Source organism: Pinus tabuliformis, chromosome 8, assembly GCF_031772625.1.
Source record: "Pinus tabuliformis cultivar Carrire ecotype Pingquan chromosome 8, CPIR1, whole genome shotgun sequence".
In the NCBI taxonomy this organism is placed as follows: domain Eukaryota; kingdom Viridiplantae; phylum Streptophyta; class Pinopsida; order Pinales; family Pinaceae; genus Pinus; species Pinus tabuliformis.
The window spans coordinates 1,300,199,574-1,300,219,628 of NC_142294.1; the positions used below are offsets into that span (position 1 = coordinate 1,300,199,574).

Below are 20,055 nucleotides of genomic sequence, written 5' to 3' on the forward strand. Positions count from 1 at the left end.
ATGGTAATGTTAAAAATTTAAGTAAAAGGATGATTTTTCATCCTTTTACTTTAAGAATTTAGCATTGCCATGAGTTGCATACCAATACTAGGACCATAGGCTTGATTATTAGGCTGAGGGCCATAGGCTTGAATATTAGGCTAGCCTATGGGAGAGTAAGAAGTGTGCCAACTACCTAAAAAATAAAAAGGCAATTTGTTTTTGCACAAAACTGGTCTTGAACCGGCCAGTTTAGTGAAATAGGCCGGTTCAAACCAGTTTTGCCTCCAAACCGGTCGGACCAGGCGTTTTTTCCGGAACTGGTTCAATTCCAATAACATTGGTTTGGAGATGTTTTGCAACATATGGAGGGCATCATCTTCTTCATCATAATTTTTGAGGTCCTCTCTGACATTTTTAGCACAACAGGCCTCAATGCTGCCCCTCTAGGCCTCCACGCATGCATGATGTCAGCCTAGCGTGGGCTTGGAGGAGAGAAAATAATTTTTAAAGTTATCATGGTTGGCTTGTAACCATGGGTGGGTTTCTTAGCACATTAGGCATGTAAATGGGGCTTCTTTCATTTGTTACTCGAACTGCCTGGTCTTGTATAAATTGTGGAGACTCTTATTTGAAACCATCATCATTTAGATTTTCGGCCTTGTCACAATAGTGTCTAGGCATTGTGACAATGCTCAGAGTAAGGGCTGTCACTCTAATCCTTACTTCGTTTAGACTCTCTCCTAGACAAATCAAGGGGGGTAGTCCCTAAGGTGAATGGATGAGGATAGCCTGTGGAACACACGCTGTAGGAGATTTTAAGGATGAACAACCTGATGAATTTAAAGCAAGTCTTGGTCAGTTGAGATGGATAGATTAGACAAATAATATAAATAAGACACAACCACAAGATGAAACAAATGCTTATAGACCAATGCCTTATATTCAATTAACCATAGACCAAATGAAATCCAGTTATCCAGAGCAAAATTATAAATGTGGCAAAGTGACGATCATGAACAAGAATGTTCAAAACTTTAGCATGTAGGATAATCTAGGAAAATTATCTTTCTCCAACAGTCAATATGATTTTTTTAAACATTTATCGCACCTTGACAATAGATAAATCACTACCACGAAAGAACACCAAGGAACTTTAGTTTAACAATTTAATTATTCCTTAGGTAATTAATTGAATGGTAAATGAAGAAATCAAAATCTTTTAATGTGACGGAAATAAAACAAATCAAAGGGTTAAAAAATCAAAATTTTAATGGGCCATAGGCCACAATAAAATATTTAATGTGAACGCGCAATCCCTTTTATTTATTTCATTCTCAATTCTAAAGTCATTAAAATTTTTAATAGTTTTTAAGATTTTTTTATTTAAAAAATTTTTAAATTCTAAAATTTCTATGTTTTTTAATGTTTTTTTTATAATGTAAATAAAAAAGCAAAATCAAAATCATATCAAATAAAAAAATAAAAGCCAAAACAAAAATCGAATTTAAAAAGATGAATCTAATTAAAGTTTCATTTAAATGAAATTGAAATTTTTAATAGGAAGAACTAAACATATAACCCTAATTGTGAATACAAGAAAAAAAACAAATGAAACCTAAAAATAAAAATCGAATGTGTTTTGTGTATGCAGGTTTGGAATGGCGGCAGCAAGAGAAGGAAGTCTGCTCGACGGTGGAAGGGAGAGATCGAAGCAGGCGACGGATAAATGGTGGACGCTGGAGAAGGAGCTCATGTGGAGAGCTGGAAGGTGATGGGCAGAGACAGCAGAATGCACAGAGGGCAGGTAGCAAGGGTCGCGAAACAACGATGAGGGAAAGGAGTTGGATGGAGGATGTGGGCTAGCAGAGGGAGCGATGACAGAAGGGTTATAGCTGCGGGTTTGAGGAGCAACGAAGGCAACACACAGAAATGGAGAGAAGAAGTTGCGGATTGCAGTGGAAAGGGACTCATGCAGGAAGGCAGGGATGAGGAATGGACGTGGGGGTTTTTTGCAGCTCGATGGAGGAGAGGGTTGCGGATAGGTAGCGAAACGAGGCAGAGAGAAACGAAAATGGCAACATAGAGGAGTGTTTGGGCAGAGGATAAAGGAATTCGAAATTTTCCAGAAAACCCCGAAACGTAGATAGTAAAAGAAATATTTTCAAAATTTTCTGGAGGGGAAAATGTAACTGACAGAAAGGAAAATGGTAGCCCAATAAAACCCTTAAAAGTTTCCTAGAAATTTTTGATTAAAATGGTATACTTCTGCTTCAGACTTATCAGTGAAACCCTTATAAAAAAAATCCTAGATTTAATTTTTTTTCAAACCCTTGGATTGCAAAAAGTTTGATAATATCCTTGCAAAAATGATTTTGAGGCCAGATATTACTCTCTAGGGCTTAGATTTGGCTTCAAATCAAACTTCTCTTTCAGATCTGCAACCTGTACTTGAAAACCAAAAACACCCAGAACCTAAGTTACCAGAAAATAGATACGGGAACGGATACGGGTACGGGGTTTGAAACGGATATGGAAAATTTTCAAAAAATCTGGATACGATACGGCAGGAAACGACACACACACACACACACACATATATATATATATTTTAAAAATAAAAATTTCATATTACCATTCATATTTCAGAATCTAGATTATCATCTATGATCTATCATGATTCATCATCATCAATTCAACATATGCCATAAACATTCAACATTGTCAACATCATTAACGATTATTAAAACATTCATGATTCAAGTTTCAAGTTTCAACATATCATCAAGTTTTTGTTTCAAATTTCAAACATCAAGTTATCAACATGACAAGTTACACGGACACCATCATTACCAAAATTAATAATGCATACTAATTACTACATAGTACATACTACAAAGTACAAAATGAACTATGACTGGCAGTCTACTATCATTACTCATAAATTATAATTCATATGGTTGTTCAAAAGTTTAAAAGTTGAAAGTTTAAACACCATCATAAATTACATTTACATATCATCAAATATGTCTTCATTCATGCCACTATAATGTTCCACTTCCACATCCTCTCTAGAAGTGGCATTGGGAACATTGCTGCCATGTCCACCTGAAGATCCACCTATTGGTGACTCTGAGTGAAACAAATTCATATGAGACATGGCATTCAATGTCATATCCAAGTCAAGCAACTCTGGTTCCACATCCCATAATTTGGTGGGCCCAAATTTGTATTCATCTCTTTTGTGTGACAGAAGGCGAAGGTTTGAATGAACATACACTAGTTCCTCAGCTTTCTTAGAGCCCAATTTGTTTCGCCTCACTGAATGGATGAAGCCGTATGTACTCCAGTTCCTTTCTGCTGAAGAGGAACTAGCAACCTATGACAAGATTTTGATTGCCAATTTTTGGATATGTGGAAGTGCCCCACCATAGAAGTTCCACCACTCAATTGGACTTAATCTGCTCTTGTCCCGCATACACTCAATATCACAACCCCAACCCTCTGATCCCACAAAATGAGAAAACTGTGCACGAATCCGAAACCCAATTTCAGGATCTACAAAAAGCTTTCTAAAAGCATTTTTAAATCCTTCTGCGACTTCTGAGTCTTTGTTTGGTGCGCTTCTTTCTGGATCATGTAGCAACTCTGCAGCATAATATTTTGGATTCACTGCATAGGCTAAAAGGTGTAATGGGGTGGTCATCTTGTTCCACCTTTTGGTCAATATATCTTTTACTTCTCTGTAAAAGATTTCATCTGGGTCATTCTCCTTGGCATTTATAACCAACCTTATCTTCTCTATCATGGAATCAATGCCCTCATACACCTCCCCAGATTAGGCATATCTGTGTCAAACATACGGACCAAATCCACAATTGGCTTAGTAAATGCCAAGAGGTACTCCACCCTATCCGACCATTCATCATCAACAACCAACCGTTTCATTGCTTGTGCTCTATCAGATTGGGATTGCCTCCATTGATTCCAAAGAGAACTGCATACATTGATTGTAATGCATCTTTCACCTGCATGAGCCTTGTTAAGACTATGATGTGAGGAGCAAATCGAGTCTCAGCAACCTGGAGGTGTCAAATTGTCAATGTTTCAAATTTCAACAAATTAAAAATGATAATTTGATTGAATAACCTATTATGATTCACGAATCATGACATTTGAGAATCGAATTTAGATATTTGAATTTAGAGTCAGAATTTAGAATTTATGAAATATTTAATAAACTTTAAAGTTAAACTTAAAAGTATAGGTACCTTAAGGAGCTCCAACTTAGCAAATTCCTTGTAGATGCCTTGGGACATGTGGTGGTTTGTGATAAACGTTTGAATTTCTTTTGCCTCTTCAAAAATAACTCGAATCCACTCAATTTGCTTCCCCAACTTGCTCAACATGAGGTTCAATGAATGTACAGCACAAGGGGTCCAAAAGATGTGTTGATATTTGCCTTCAATAATTAGGCCTGCTGCTCTACACACCGTTGCATTGTCAGTTATTACCTGGACAACATTTTCAGGCCCCACCAATTCAATTGCTTCAATCAAGATGTTAGCAATGAATTGAGAATCTTTCATTTGCCCCTCACAATCCACTGCCTTCAAAAACATTACCCCATGTGGGCTCTGAGCAATCACATTGATCAAAGGCCTATTTTTTTGATCTTTCCATCCATCAGAAATGATGGACACCCCTGAATGAGCCATGAATCACGAATGGGGGCTAATTTAGCCTCCAAATCTAACTTTTGAGCACTCAACAATGTGGTGCGTATCTTCTCATATCCAGGGCTCTTGTACCCTCTTGGGGCTTCATTCAAACTTTTTACCATCTTTGCCCAGTAAGGAGATCGTACAAGGTTAAAGGGAAGGCCATTTGCATAAATGCATTGGGCTACAGTTGCATCTGCTATCTCTCGAGCATCATTATTAAAACTCTTCTCAAGCGGTCCCAAATTTGACTGCTTTGAACCAACAATTCCATGAGAATGAAGTGGAAGCTTTGATGAAGATGCTTCCAACTTTGTTGGGTGTTTTAAATGGGAGGTAGGATTTGCCTCATTTGCTTTAGCATCTGCCTCATCTTGTTCTCTCTGATATTTTGCAATTTTTACCTTGCTTAAACCATTTCCATCTGCCCCATTCTCTTTAGGTGGGCCACTGCATATTCGAACCCCATTGCCTTTTAATGCAAGCAAATGTGCTTTAACCTGTGTGTATGATCCCTTATACTTCTTTTTACACTCGCTGCAAACCCATGCCAATGATCCACCTCCTTGGATCTTCCCAACAGTGGATACATATTTCCAAAGTGGTGACTTTGGATCAACTTTAGGCCCAGGGGTGGATTCAATTTCATGTGCCACTTCCTCTGCCTCATGAATGGCTGAACTTGAAGTTGCCATGAATGATGATGATGATGCTGTAAATGAAATTGAAAAAGAAAATTGACAAATATCAATATATCATATATTAAAAATACAGCATGGTTGCATACAGCATGGTCACTAGAAAATTCAGTGCCAGATACTGATAATTAAGAATTTCTGTCCCAACTAAAAATATTTATTATTATTTAGTGGATAGGACCAATGATGTACCACTGTTATGTACTTTATGGTGAAACTGTTTATGTTTGTAATATGAATGTCATTAAATGATTAATGATCAATTTGTCTGCCATTTAATGTACTATTAAATATATCTGTTTCTGACCTTCTGTTTTAAACTTTTATGCTTCACCCCTATAGCAAAGTTGGTTACAAGACAGCCTATTTTTATTATATTTTCAGAATTTGTTTTAATGTTTGTAATTGGTCAAAGCCTAAACCTCAAACTATATATTGGAAGGCAAAAATACTACGTTTATTCTGGTTTTATTGCAAATTTCTGAACCTGAACCTGAGCCAGTTGAGGATTCTGGAAAACATGCATATAGCCAAATAAGGCCATTCTCTGTAAATTTAAAAGCAGCTCCATTGAAATGGACATGGCAAGAATTTTGGGTGATGAGATGTCACTGGGGTTCACTATATCAACCGCTGCTTTGGTTTATTTTTGTTTTTATGCTAGCTTTGCTTCTTGTTCCAAAATTGTTAATTTTTTATGTAGGAAATGAGAATCAGTTCAACAGATGGGCTTCAAATATCTTGAACTGCAAAGGTTTTGGTAATTTTTTGTTTAAAATCCCATCATGGATCATGTTAGAAGCATCTAGAAATCGTCCTATCTGGTGGAGTCAGCTGCTACATTTATTTTACTTGATCTTCTTTCCTTGGTTCCAGAATCCACGGACAGGTGTCAGGTTCTAGTGGAGGATTCCAGAAATGGCTACATGTCCCATAAGGGTTGGATAGAAGTTTTGCCGTGAAAGTTTGCATGTGATAGACAAAACTATGTGCTTGCCTTAGCATATTTTGCCACAAAGCCTTACTTTAAGACAACCAAGTATAATTTCTTGAGTGTATGACAGTGTTTGGAAACTTATTTGAAATTTTGAGCCTCTCTATATATACGAGACAAAAGAATGTCCCTCATTAAGCGAGAAATCTCAACATGTACATGCTATGCATGGCAAATAAATATAGTGTAAAATAACAAAATACCTTTTGTAAACTAAAAGTCGAAGACTTATAATCAAGCCACATTAAAATATATACGCTAAAGAGTTTACATAAGATTTGTAAGCAAGTAGATCGATAAAATTTGAATTGTGCCTCAAAGAAAAGCATAATATATTAATACATCCAAAAACAGTAAAACAGGGTTGATGAAACTTCAAGAAAATGGCAAGTAGTTAACTTTTTTTATATAACTCCAAGAACAGGTTTGAGGTTTCTCAATCGGAAACCAAGAGAGTGAATTTACTAACTTGGAAAGAACTTCATCGGGAACAAACACACGTTAATCAAAACTACATGATGGCATAGAAGTTGATAAATGACAAATGAAATCACAGTTAATATATTCAAGTATGCTCAAAAGCATATTAAGAAACTGGAAAAACAAACTTTAGGAAGCACATATGTTATAAACCTTTGGTTGAGATTTGAAGGTCACAATAGGTTAATGTTAGTAGAGCCTCGGAACTCCAACAACATAGATGCAAAAGTAGAATCAAACAGAGGTTTGTGTGACGCAATTCAAGAAAGCGTGTTGGGAGACAAAAATATGGGTTTTGCAGCTTTTGGTTGGCCTTCAAATAAAACGAAATAAATCTGGTATTTGCGGATGGCAAACTAAACTTAAACATGGTGTTTTCCTTCTGGAATCTGGACGTTCAACTGACAAACCGAGCATATTGCATACTATTGAAAACTCAAACGGTCCTCGCGCAGACAGCATACTTGATACCTCGCGCAGACAGCTCTCGAGTCTCGGGTCCTCAACTCGGCTCTCAAGTTTCAAACTTTCAACTCTCCGTGGTGGCCAAACTGGTTACTGAACAGCAAGTAACGTAGCAACAACCTGTCTCGACGACGGCTTAAGTTCTCAATGCAGCAGCAAGTAAACGGTGGGTTAAAACTTATGAATAAGGCAACAACAAATAGGTTAGGTTTAGTAATGCGTATATTATATAAGTTAGTAAAGCAGTTTTGTAATGTGTGCAGCCAGTTTTCAATTTTAAGTTTGCTATTCCCGGCGGGCAGACCTCAAAACCGTTTTTTTGCTGTAAAACGTTTAAAATTTTTCCAAATACGTTTTAGAATTTCAGAAAACGTTTTCAAATTTTTAAAATGGCACATTTTTTCTACAAAAATGCTGTTTGAAAAAAACGTCCCGTATCCAAAAACAAAAAATGGCACTAAAACGTTTTTATGGCGTTTTTCCGACGTTTTGTTCCCGGATCCGGATCTGAAACGGGAAAATGCCGTTTTGGGGGTTAGGGTAGCCGTTTCCGGCAACTTAGCCCAGAACCTAGATATACAAAATAAATAAATAAAACCCCAGAAACCCAAGTCAGAAAACCAATTTTTTTTTACAGATCTATGCACAAGAATGGTAGATCTAAGTATTAGGGGTTTACGTAGTGCATTATATTAGATATGATTTTGGGATTCAACTGCGTTAAGTAAGTCACTCACGTATGACCATTTCCATGAGAGGTAGGCGTAACTCACTAATTTCTCATGATTTTTGAATAGTTCACTTAGCACTCATGAGTCATTACATCGGGTGATGCTCACAGGGGTGAAGAAGTGGGATTAAAACTAGTGAAATGAATCACATAGCGTCAATCATTACTTTCAACAGCCATATCTATCAATTTCCGATACAAAAATTAAATTTTTAAATTTTAAGGGAGGTGCTTAACTCAAAACCTTTCATGTATCACACATAAAATCTTATGATAAGCCCAGAGCTAATTTGGCTGGGCTCTTCAGAAAACACAGATTGGGAGTTGGCTGGTCCAACTGAAAACTTCCCCTAACGCTCGAGGACTTAAAAATCAAGATTTTCCCGCAAAACTCAGTCTAGCCATTAAAATAGAGCGAGAAAATGATAATAAAATTCAGATAAATAGAGATGCTTGCTATTACATTCAAAATTTAGATGATCACTCAAACCCCAACGACTGAGCAAGAAACCTGTACTCAAATCACTCTTCAAAAGCTATCATCAATGGCTAAAAAAGTTTATGCATGAAAACAACACATCTTATAATATTTCCATGAAGAGTAACACCAACGAAATTTAACCCCAAAGTTTTTCTTTATTATCCAGGAAAAAAATTACACAAGAGCTTTTTGCTTAGCACACGACTCAGAGATCGGATAGATCGATTGACAAATGACTTCCTATTAAAGATAAATCTTCCAACGGCTAGTTCGAGTGATTTTTGTCAAAGCAATCTCGACCGTTGATGAAGATTAAAATTTCCTTTAATCTCATCCGTCAAAATATTTAATTTTCGAGGAAATTCGAATTTTTCAATTAAATGTATTTTAATTAACTCAAAAATTAAAATTTTGAGTTAATTTTTTCAAAATTTTGACTTTGACTTAACCCTAGGGATCAAAGGTTTAAAATTTGACAAAATAATTAATTTACCTTAGTCCCGGGACCTTTTAAAATTTAATTTTTTAAAGATCGACGAATTTTGCCTTTGGAGAATTTAAATTTACCTAGGACTTAGAATTAATTAAATTTCTTGCTTAGGATTTTAATTATTTTTTGGCTAGAAAATTTAATAATTTAACCTATGAGGGGATAAATTATTTTTCCAACCTTTAAGACACTTTATATCATGATTTTCATATTTTTTACATCATAAGGGGGAAACCATTTGTAATAGACTCTCACAGACTATCAATTTCTGTGACACAAATATAATCCAACAGACCAAGCAATTTATAATAAAATAACCTAACCAAATAGTTAGGATTATTCCCAAATCACTTTTACATAGACTCGATCTAGAACGTTAGGACTCGCCTAAGATCCTAGTGACAAAATCCATTCCCACTATGGGGTAAGACTGAAGGAAAACTTTGCCGACCATCCGAGAATGGATCAGTGAGACAAAAAAACCTCCCAGAATGAAGATTGTCACCGAAAAAGTAGGTTTACCTAGGTTGTTACATAGATGACACGATTCTGCTGAGATTATTTACATCATATACATGCAGAATGGGTTTAATTATAACATGATGATTAGGCTTATGATGATATCTGGACGGCACAGACACATCGATCAGGCGCTATCCCTTTCGCTAAAATAACAGGTGTACTGCTATGGGTCGTTGACACGTAGTGGTCAACAGGGCTCATTAGAGAATTCAAACCTGCAACTTGTGGATGGTTTTGGAGATTTATGGATGGATTTTGATGTTTGGATAACTTAATCTCGTTTCTGGAGCTCCTAATTGGCATTATTATGGATGGATATGTTCTTCACTATCTTGTATGTGCTCTTTATTGCTGAATTTCTGATTTTGTTAATGCCTAATGAATGGAATATTGTCTCATGGTTATTAATGTGCCCTAATTGTGGAAACATTGTCTAAAAATTGTAACTATTGGGAAATTTTGCATGTGTTACGCATAGATAGTGAATGAATGAATGCTCCTAGGGGATTAATGCAATTTTTCCTTGAAACTCCATTAACAAGTGTCAACGAAGTTTAAATATCGAAAGGGGCAGCGACGATGCTTCTATTAGGTCTCCTTAAAAGAGCGAATTTCCCATATTGAGATTATCCTTGACTCCAAGCTTCTTAATGGCTAGGAACTGATCTTAAATCCTTGGTGATCACTTTCAACTCGAATTGATCTCTCTTTTCACCCCTATTTTCCGTCCCTTTAAGGATAGGGAGGTTGCCCTAGGGCTTGGTGCGAAATCTTTTGGAGGAGGACATTTTGAATTTCATTTGGATAGAATTCTTCCTTAGTGTCTCCTCTCAAGATTCTCAAGTTTTGGTGGAATTCACATAGTGAATTCTCCATAAATTTGATGCCCTAGTTGTGACATCAAGAGGGAACCCTAGAAGCTAATTCTTCAACTTGGGGATTCTTTTAAGGCATCTGCTTTGGTACTTGTTAAGTAAATCATTCATTTCCTTTCTCTTATTTACTTTGATCTTGGATGCACTCATATCTTGTTATATATCTCAACCCTAGGTGTTGTGTAGCGATCTTTCAAAGGGCCTTTTCTTGGAAGGTATTACTAGCTTCTCCCAAAGCTCATACTTTTATTCAACCCTTCCAATGAATGGGCCACCTTCCCTTACTTCAAAGCTATCATAGACACCTTCTCCGTAAATTTGATGCCCTAGTTGTCACATCAAGAGGGAACCCTAGAAGCTAATTCTTCAACTTGGGGATTCTTTGAAGGCATCTGCTTTGGTACTTGTTAAGTAAATCATTCATTTCCTTTCTCTTATTTACTTTGACCTTGGATGCACTCATATCTCGTTATATATCTCAACCCTAGGTCTTGTGTAGCTATCTTTCAAAGGGTCTTTTCTTGGAAGGTCTTACTAGTTTCTCCCAAAGCTCATACTTTTATTCAACCCTTCCATTGAATGGGCCACCTTCCCTTACTTCAAACGTATCATAGATACACATTTATCACAAGTGAGTTACATTGGGACTCCTCCTGTCGGTGAAAATCCGAGAAGAGTAGGGGACTTAGGCTGTGGTGACAGTGGGCCTCTGTCCTAGGTGTTGTTGTGCCCTCTAACTTTTGCCTCTTTACACGGCCTGCTAGTTTGTGCATCAACAGTTCCAGTGAATATCATAAACAAAGATGGTTTATATAATTGAAAAAATTTCACCTTAAAAAAAATTTCACTGCATCAAGTTCGAAGACATTTACGTATTTTTCTACATTAAATGAGAGATGTTACACCTGTGGAGTGGTTGTCGTCAAGGCTTGTGCTGCTATGGGCCACTTGGAAAAACCATCTTAAACTCTAGTGAAAGCAACCATTCATTAGAGACTAAGATCATATAAGCATCTGAATGGACCAAACTTGTATTTTAATGGCATACTAATACTTCTTACTAGGAGTACCTTCTAATATGTAACTAGACCAAGTCCCATAAAGGTGTTCCTTACCTTGGTAGGGACGACTAATAGTCAACCCTACTAGCTCCTTCCAGTCCCTAAGGGAAGGTGACATTTCCAAGGTAAACCCTCTAATCAATTGGTGTTAGTGTAAATGAGTGGCAATGGAGGGAAAAGACTTCATGGCCCAATGCCATGGTCAAGGGATTACCTAATGGGAGTCTACATCGTGAGTGTATAGTTGTAATAGAGGGAATAATTGTGGGTGCATGAGTTACCTTGTTCGACCAGTGTTTTCCACCCCTCTTGCGCGCCTTTTATTTCTTCTTGAAAATGCCTTGCCTTATTGTGCATAGTTCAAGGATTAGAGCTTGCTTTGTCTGACATAACATTTAATTTACCTCTTGTGATGAGGAAGTTTATCTTGTTGATTTGGGGTAGCATTAGATGTGCTCTAGGCTTGAAATTTTGCAAGGAGGCTTGGGCACATGTATTCCAAAGAACCCATAATACGTTTTGGGAAATTCCACCTAGAGACAATTTTATTAGAACAATTAATTTTTTTTTAATGAGACCCTAAGTCTAAACTTAGGAAATTAAAAATATTAATGGGTATTAATCTACTTGTGGGTGTAACTTCTAGAAGAAGACGAGGATCAAGCTAAAATGATCTTAGCCATTGAATAGCTTTTAATCTGGGCTATTGAATGTCAACGTGAAGATTATTTAAGGGAGCTTGAGGGTCATTTGGAAAGCACACCAAGAGATCAAGAGATCGAATTTCTGAAGTGAGATGTTCTCAGGAGGAAATTCTGATCGAGGAGATTTCTTGCAGAGAGGGGTAGTGAGTATCCGGAAGAAGGAAGTTTTCTTGGGCCGAAGAGTACAAGGCAGAGAGAGGGTAGAACGACATCCAGAGAGAGGCAGACGCTGACCCACACAGAGCTGATGCAGTTGCAGCGCAGGCCTTGGAGGGAGATCGAATTCCTGCTAAGGAAATCGAGTTTTAGTAACTGGGAGCTGGGGTGTGAGATCGAGAGGCAGAAATTCGGATTTTCCAGCTAGCAGAGGGTTCAGAGAAGGAGCAACATGATACCCAACAGGGGTGATGTAGGAACTGTGTGGGAGTGATGCAGTTCTATGCAGAGGGTACGCAGAGGCTCTAGTTCAGTGTGATCAGACTCAGATTCTCCCAGTGACAGGGTGAGATCATTTCACCATTCATTTTGTCCAGTTTCTCTCTGTATCAGATTGCTAGTTGAGCATCCAAGAATTGTACTAAGATTTTCTCCTGCATAATAATAAAACCCTCAGATCTGCTACATCAGTTTTCCCGCATTGGGTTTTTCAGGGACATTTGTCCAAAAATAATGGTGTCAATTGTGTTTTTTTTTCTTTCTTGTTCAGTTTTTTTTTTTTTTTTTTTCACTTACTGGTTCACGGATACCCGGGTCAGTGGGTAGCCGCTACGTCCAGGGTTTTAAACACTGAGTGGACGCCACCCGAAGGGCATCAACACCCCTCGGCCTATTTACTGACCTAACCCCAAGAGCTTTCGGGATTCGACCCTGTGACCTCCCATTAGCGAGGCACTTGATTTGACCGATTGAGCTAACTCTTGGGGCTTCTTGTTCAGTTTCTTGTTTCTGCATATAATTTAATTAAGTTAAGGTTGTAGTGTATGTATTACGATATTTCCGGTAGGAAACTGCAAGTACTTTGTTTAAAGGAATATAACAAATAGGAGTAGTATCATCAGTTGCTGCAGTAGGGATTCCGGTTGAGGAATTTTCACATATCGCTTATATGGTTTGGGACATGCAAGGGTTCCTTTCAATGAGGGGCATCAAGTGCTCATGAAATAGACGATGGCTAATGAACATGGTAGAGCTCATGCTAGGGTTTTTCCCATAAACTAACTTATGTCCCTACTATCTTTTGCATTTTGACTTTCTTTTTCTTTCATTATAGCCATGTTATGCTTTTCCATTCTTTTCGCTACATCAACCTCCAGGTCAATGTTTTCCCGCCCTACTCAAGGATGTGGATAAAAGGGTGCCACATCCCACTGAACCACTGACAAGTTAGACCTGAAGGATGGGGATGGTATATAAAGGGCTTATAATGTGGCATGGAAAGTGTTAACTATGGTGTAAGGGAGAATGAACACACTACATCAATCTAAGATTTCCAAGTAGTGCCCCTCCTATAACCCTAAGGCCTCAACAGAGGTCCCACTAGACTAGGGTCAAAGATTAACCCCCCTAGTAAGGTGGGAGAACACACTTGCAATCAAGATCTGTCAATCTTCTAGATCACCCCTTTATCCATACTAAATGCGCAAAACATAAAGTATAAGCACCTGATTGCAAAATGATCAAAGTACCTGTTGAGTAGCAACCCACTTGCATTCAAGTGGAATGCCAGATGGTGAGAGGTGCATGGCTTATGCAAATAGCAAAGGCATATGGCATATCATCATCGAGAAGTGAATGTTATGGGTTGTTGGCTGGCTAGTTGTCAAATGTAGGAGAAAAGTTTTCTCCTATGGGGTTACCCATTTTGGTGGGTAACATGGCCACAACTAAATGAAAATGAAAAATGCAAGGATGGATGGGACTAACAAGCACATGGGTAAATTCCTAGCTTGAGCTCTACTCCCCTCATTAGAGATCATCTAGTTCCTAATCATCTCATGCTCTATCTAAATGAAAGGAACACATAATTTCCTAACTTGATTGAGCAATAAAGTGCTACATCTTTAATGGGTATTTGAAAAGTATACAACAATCTAGTCATTGAATCTATGCAAGAAAGTAAAGAAAATATTTGAAGTGAAAGGCATGCTAGAGGGTTGGAATAAGTGGGTTGAGGAAAGGGGTAACTCAGGCCTCTACAATTGCTCCCTCTCATCATCATTATACTCAAGATTGTGTACCTCCATTTTGTAATATGATTGTGATATCTTCCTTGAATTTTTTCCATTACCACATTTAGCACATGCACCTATGGATTGATGGGCCTGCCTAGGAGCCGTCTCTCCACTTGGGGTTTTGAAACACCTAATAGGGCTACTTGCTAACACAAATGTGGTAGCTTGGTTACAAATCATCAGCGAGAAAGAAATTTGAAGGCAAGGTTTGTGTGAAGTCGCTGTCTCTCTACTTGGGGGTTTGAAACACCTAATAGGGATAATTGCTTAATCATTCCTAACACAATTGTGGTAGCTTGGTTACAGACCATCAACTAGAAAGAAATTTGAGGGCAAGGTTTTTGTGAAGTATTTTTGTGCCCCTAGCCTTGATCATGGTCCATTATGATACTTTGATGGTTTCATTATCTAATAATGTTAATCTCACTTGATCTTGAGGGTATGTTTTAGTTGGTTCATCACATGTACATTAGATGTACCTTGAGGGATGGCTTGACACCTTTCCAACATAGTTAAGAGGACGTCTAGCCCAATGATGTGAGCACATATGACATTGCAACCCGAATATTGCCCCTCAAGAGATTATCATTGGACTTTGAGAAGCCTCCATATGGATCTGTGGCCCCTTATGCACGTCTGGATGCTGAAAGGTTGAGCTAGGAAGCTAGGATGTTAGCTTGATTGATGATGTGCCTTGATGACCTAGGATGCCACCATGCTGGCCTTAAACCAACTCAATGGGCATTGCCTTGTTCTAGAGCCCATATGAGGGTGGAGATTAGTTGGGATACCTAGGGAGGGCCGACACATTTCCTTTTGAGGCTAACACTTTGTCTCAGGATTTTCACATCACTCGTGCATGCCATAGGAGGGTGATGCAATCCTTCTTGGTCATGACATCTTGGTTGAGGAGATGTTGCTTGGAGATGCACCCATTCACTTTGATGATGTCCCTTGGAGTGAGGAGCACGTTTAGATCTACTTTGTCACTATTCTTAATGGAGGTGATTGTTTTTGGAGGATGACATCACATTGTAGCTAATTCTCTCATACATGTGGAGAATTCATGTCATTATATTCTGATTTATCATTTTGTAAAGCTATCTTCAGGTCGGCTTGTGACCTATTAGCCTTGTTGAACACTTTGGGGATTTTTCATTGTCAGTTAACAAAAAATGACTTGGTTGTGCTCTTATAGATAAAGGGGAGTCATTTTCCTTTGATCATCATCACACACATTGATCATTCTCCTCGAGTAAATGTTCACTACTATTTCTCTTTCTCCACAATTATTGCATGTAGAGACCTTCTTGTGGATTGATGAAGTGATTCTTGTTTGAGTGGTGTAAGTTTAATGCTATCTTCTTTCATTTGCAAGTAATTTATAAAATTAGGGTTTATCTTGAGCCATTATAAAAATTGCAACATCTTTGATGAACTCTTGTTTCAATATGTTTATGCAAAATTTGCCTTCAAGAATCCATTAGAGGAACATGTTTCATGCATCCTTTGACCTTAAATCTCCTATAAATGAAAATCACTAGGGTTTCCATGTGAAGCAAATTGTCTTCCACCCTTCTTCATCCAAGGTCATCCTATCTTGATCATGTCCTAATTGACTCCATTGCCCAATTGAATGAAGACACTAGTCTTGTTGGGTCGATCACTCTAAATTTCCTCTTTTCTTTATTTCATGGTATCTAGGGTTAGGGTTTGGTATAAATCTGCATTTAATAGCAATTTTGCACCTATATGTTATTTTCCTTTTGGTAGGAATTGTGTTCGTTAATGTTCAAAATGAAAAATATATCATTTATTGCATATTTTACCACTAAAAATAGGGATGACATTTTGTTATTTACTACTGTTTTGTGCATTTTGAGCCATTAAAAGCTGCTTGCTAACCTATCCCATGCTCACCTCTTCTAGTAGCCCCAAGTCTTTGTCGAGATCATCTTTTATAGGTTATTCTTGGTTATATGGTTTTGCATGCTGTATATCCACATATCATTGAAACCCTAACTTATAACAGCCTTCCTTTAGTTTATTGTGGTTGGTGGAAAGAGTACTTGTACATCTATAATCTTATACTGGCATCCAAGGATTCACCGGAACCTTCTTGCATAACCATTAGACTCTTGTCAGCCTTGAACCTTCCTTTATTGAAGATATTTCAAGGTTATTTATTTGCAAGCTCCTTGGAGAGTTGTTTGGATTGGAACCCTAGTCAATCAACGTCTATGTCTTTCCAAGGAAGGCTCCCTTGTAGAGATAATATTTGACCACAAAGCAGCTGGAGAGAGGCTGCTGAGGTGACAGTGGTGGTTAATCTTTTTGTTGTCATAAGACCTAGGTTGCCTTGTAGGGTTTTACACTAGGCCTGCTAGATTTTGTGGTAATAGGTACACTGCCCCAGCAATGGGGATTTTCGACGCCATAGTTGGTGTCTAGTTGTGGAATGCCTTCATAATGTGTGATGAAACTCTTTCATTTTTAACAAAGTGTTCATTTTTATTTCGAACTCAATCGTAGTTGTTGCTACAATAGTTCACCTATATTTCTACATTATATAATGGTCTCTAGCTATATGCTATATTGTCAGTGTCAGAGATAGTATATTTTATTTATTTGTGTTTATGTCTACTGATATTGCAATGTTTTTATCCTACAGGAGGAGTACTCTTTACATTTACTATTTTGACTACACGTTCCTCTAAGGCATTGGCGTGGCTTCATGGTAAGAAATGGTTGCTTCTATAAGCATCAAAATCTCTATTGCTATTGTATTGCAAGCTTGGTCAGTGGATGTTTCTGTTACTTGATAGTTACATTTTTTTAGTTAACCAGAATTGGAGTATATTATATATATATTTTTATTTTTATTTTTTTTGTATCTAGGCTGAGCCAGGCCAGGGCCAACCCCTATATAGGATGGAAGAAGTACCGATCACCCACAGTAGGATGCTTATCACCAGGATGGTGCAAGGCTCGGTCAAGCCTGGACGCCCTTTGGGAAGTTTAATTCCCCCAAAGTGGCTTCCTTCCTCAACCCCTCTCCATGGGGTTTGAACCTGTGACCTGGCTGATTCAAAGCTGCTATGGGAAAGCTTACAAAGGAGTTTATATGGAAGTCTAGACAAAACTTACAACTTTGACAGACTACATAAGGAATTGGCAGTTGATTATGGCTGCTACATTCCAACTTTTAAGCCAGGTATACTACTGGAAGTAAACCCCTAAAAAACAGACAAGTTAGAAGACAAACAGACTAACTAAAAACTGCTAGCTGGCTGCTTCCTCGTGTTCTCCTTTAGAATGGAGAGAGTTTTGCTGGTCCGCTTACATAGCCTCTGATTGATGCACTGCCTCTTTGTCCTCTTTGGGTTCACCTTGAGCTGAGTTGTTGGAAACTTGATGATTTGTTACCGTAGATAGGGATTCCTTTTGAAGGATTAGAATCAGATCATGAAGCATGTTGCATTCCTCTTCGAGCACATCCATTCTTTGTTTTTGTTGCACTAGAAGATTCATAAAATTTTCATCTGACTGACACATTGCTGTTCATTATAAGCTATCTTGAGTGAAAACGAGTGCAGAGCTATGCCATTGGCATTAAGGTTGTCATCATGCTGGTAAAGGATCCATAGGATTTGCTGGAGGTCCCTAGTATACATAATAGCTGGATGCTTCTCCAGACTCCAGAGTGTTGACATGTACAAGGTTACAAGAAAATCACAGTAGCCTGAATGAATTCCAGATTTTTAAAAGCAACCTGGCATCCACCCTTCATTGGAACTAACCCAGAAACTTTTCAAGTGAAAAGACAGGACTGAGAGGCAGGGGAACAATCTTCCCAGTCCCAATCTGCCAATCCAGCCACTGAGAATCAAGAGGCAAGACCTTAGCCAGGGTTTAATGCCCATTAAATCCCTGAAAAGAGCACCCGAAAAACCAGACCACTTAATTGGCAGCTGAAATATGACGAATTTCCTTACCAGATTTGCTTGATGAACGTAAAGCTTCCAATTATTCTTGGAAGTGGAGGGAATTCTTTGACATGCTCCAAAGAACACCATGACATTCAATCAAGGGGAATGGCCTAGATGCGAATAATAACCATGAACTAAAAGCAGCAAAAAGGAACCAAAACCCACAGTGGAATTCACGGACCAAACCATGATTCCTGTTATCCCACCTCACATAAGAGTTTCCATGGTGTGTGGAATATAAACCAAAGTGAGGATTAATTCTCTCATGCCATAGACCAGATCCTGCGTCCTTGCAAATCCAGTACATGCGCTTGGAAACACCTGTTAATGTTCAGATATTTGGTTAGTAAATGAGGTGCAACATGGCACTAATTTTGAGAGGATCACAAACATCAGTGGATAAATGAAAAAATATGGCTCCCATTTTTAGCCAAAGCCCCTTAACCTAGGGAGGATGCTCCATTTGTTAGGAAATTTGACTCGGTGTTAATGTCCCTTAGCATGTGATAGAATGAGACCCTGACTGTGGAGTGAAAAACTTTGTTGATTTTTGCAAAGATAGAAGCATGCCTGCTATCTTTCAGAATTGTTTTATGAACCAATGCTTTGATGATCACTCTGGAGTCTCCAGTTATGCTCAATGTGTCTATGTTGGATCTGATGACTATCTGAAGAGTTTGGAGGGGTCCGTAAGCTTTAGCTTAGTTGTTTGATGCAATTCTAAGACCCCAAGAAAAATTAATTTTCTTTGTTCCTTGGGCATCAAAAATGACGCACCCATTCCTAACAGCCCTCGATAGTTACAAAATTTGCCTCTGTAGTGTCCTCTAGAATAGTTTGTTATTGTGACAAAGTCATAAATTGATATATCAAAAAGTGAGATGTTTATTTGAAATTTCTTGCATAGAAGTGATATTGGAATATTTATAACATCTTTATAATAAATCTTTCGAAATAATAAATGGTAGGTTTAGTGATTATTTTGTACAATACTTTATTATTTGTAATTATAGTTATAGGTTTGTTTCCTTTAATGTTTACGTTGTTGTGGTAATAGAGATTCCACAACCACGGGAAATCTACTGAATTTTTTTAGATAAATCGGTTTTTATTCTCATAATAAAATTCTATGTTGCACATTAGCTATGGAATTTATAGCGCAGTTTAGTGTCGAAGTTGTAGTTAATTTATCATGATGTTCTTTAGAGGCTATAACAGTTGGCGTTAATCATACAGCAGATAAAACAGATTTTAGTCTGCACCTTTCTGCACTTACAGACAAGATAAGAAAGAGATAGGTATAGTGGCAAGAGTGTAATGCATGCCTACATAGTCATTTATAGTACTGTGATGCTAATTCATGCATTGTTTGTGTAATGAAAATTCTGATTTTTACAATTTTGTTTTGATGTCCTTGAAAAATATTATTCAAAGCACGTTTATGAAAAGTGTCAGTTTGCAGTGCACTTACTCAAACTCTACAAGACAGCGGTGATAAGTTCTTTTGCTAGAACCCTTGAATTAGAGAGTAGTTGGGCTTGTTATCCACCAAAAGTGGGTGACCCTTAGGAGAAACTTTTCTCCTATTCATCTTTTACAGCCGGGAGCCAACAGCCCTTAAGAGCCACTAGTAGC

At 37.8% G+C, this 20,055-nt stretch overlaps 1 protein-coding gene across 1 annotated transcript in view; it reads left to right on the top strand.

Moving 5' to 3' along the window:
- Window positions 1-20,055, top strand: part of LOC149240224 (embryonic stem cell-specific 5-hydroxymethylcytosine-binding protein) — a 257,648-nt gene that overhangs the window by 107,377 nt on the left and 130,216 nt on the right. Inside the window, exon 5 of the mRNA XM_089373656.1 lies at window positions 17,103-17,168. Within this exon, the coding sequence (XP_089229782.1) occupies window positions 17,103-17,168 (66 nt within the window). The remainder of the gene's footprint in view (window positions 1-17,102; window positions 17,169-20,055) is intronic.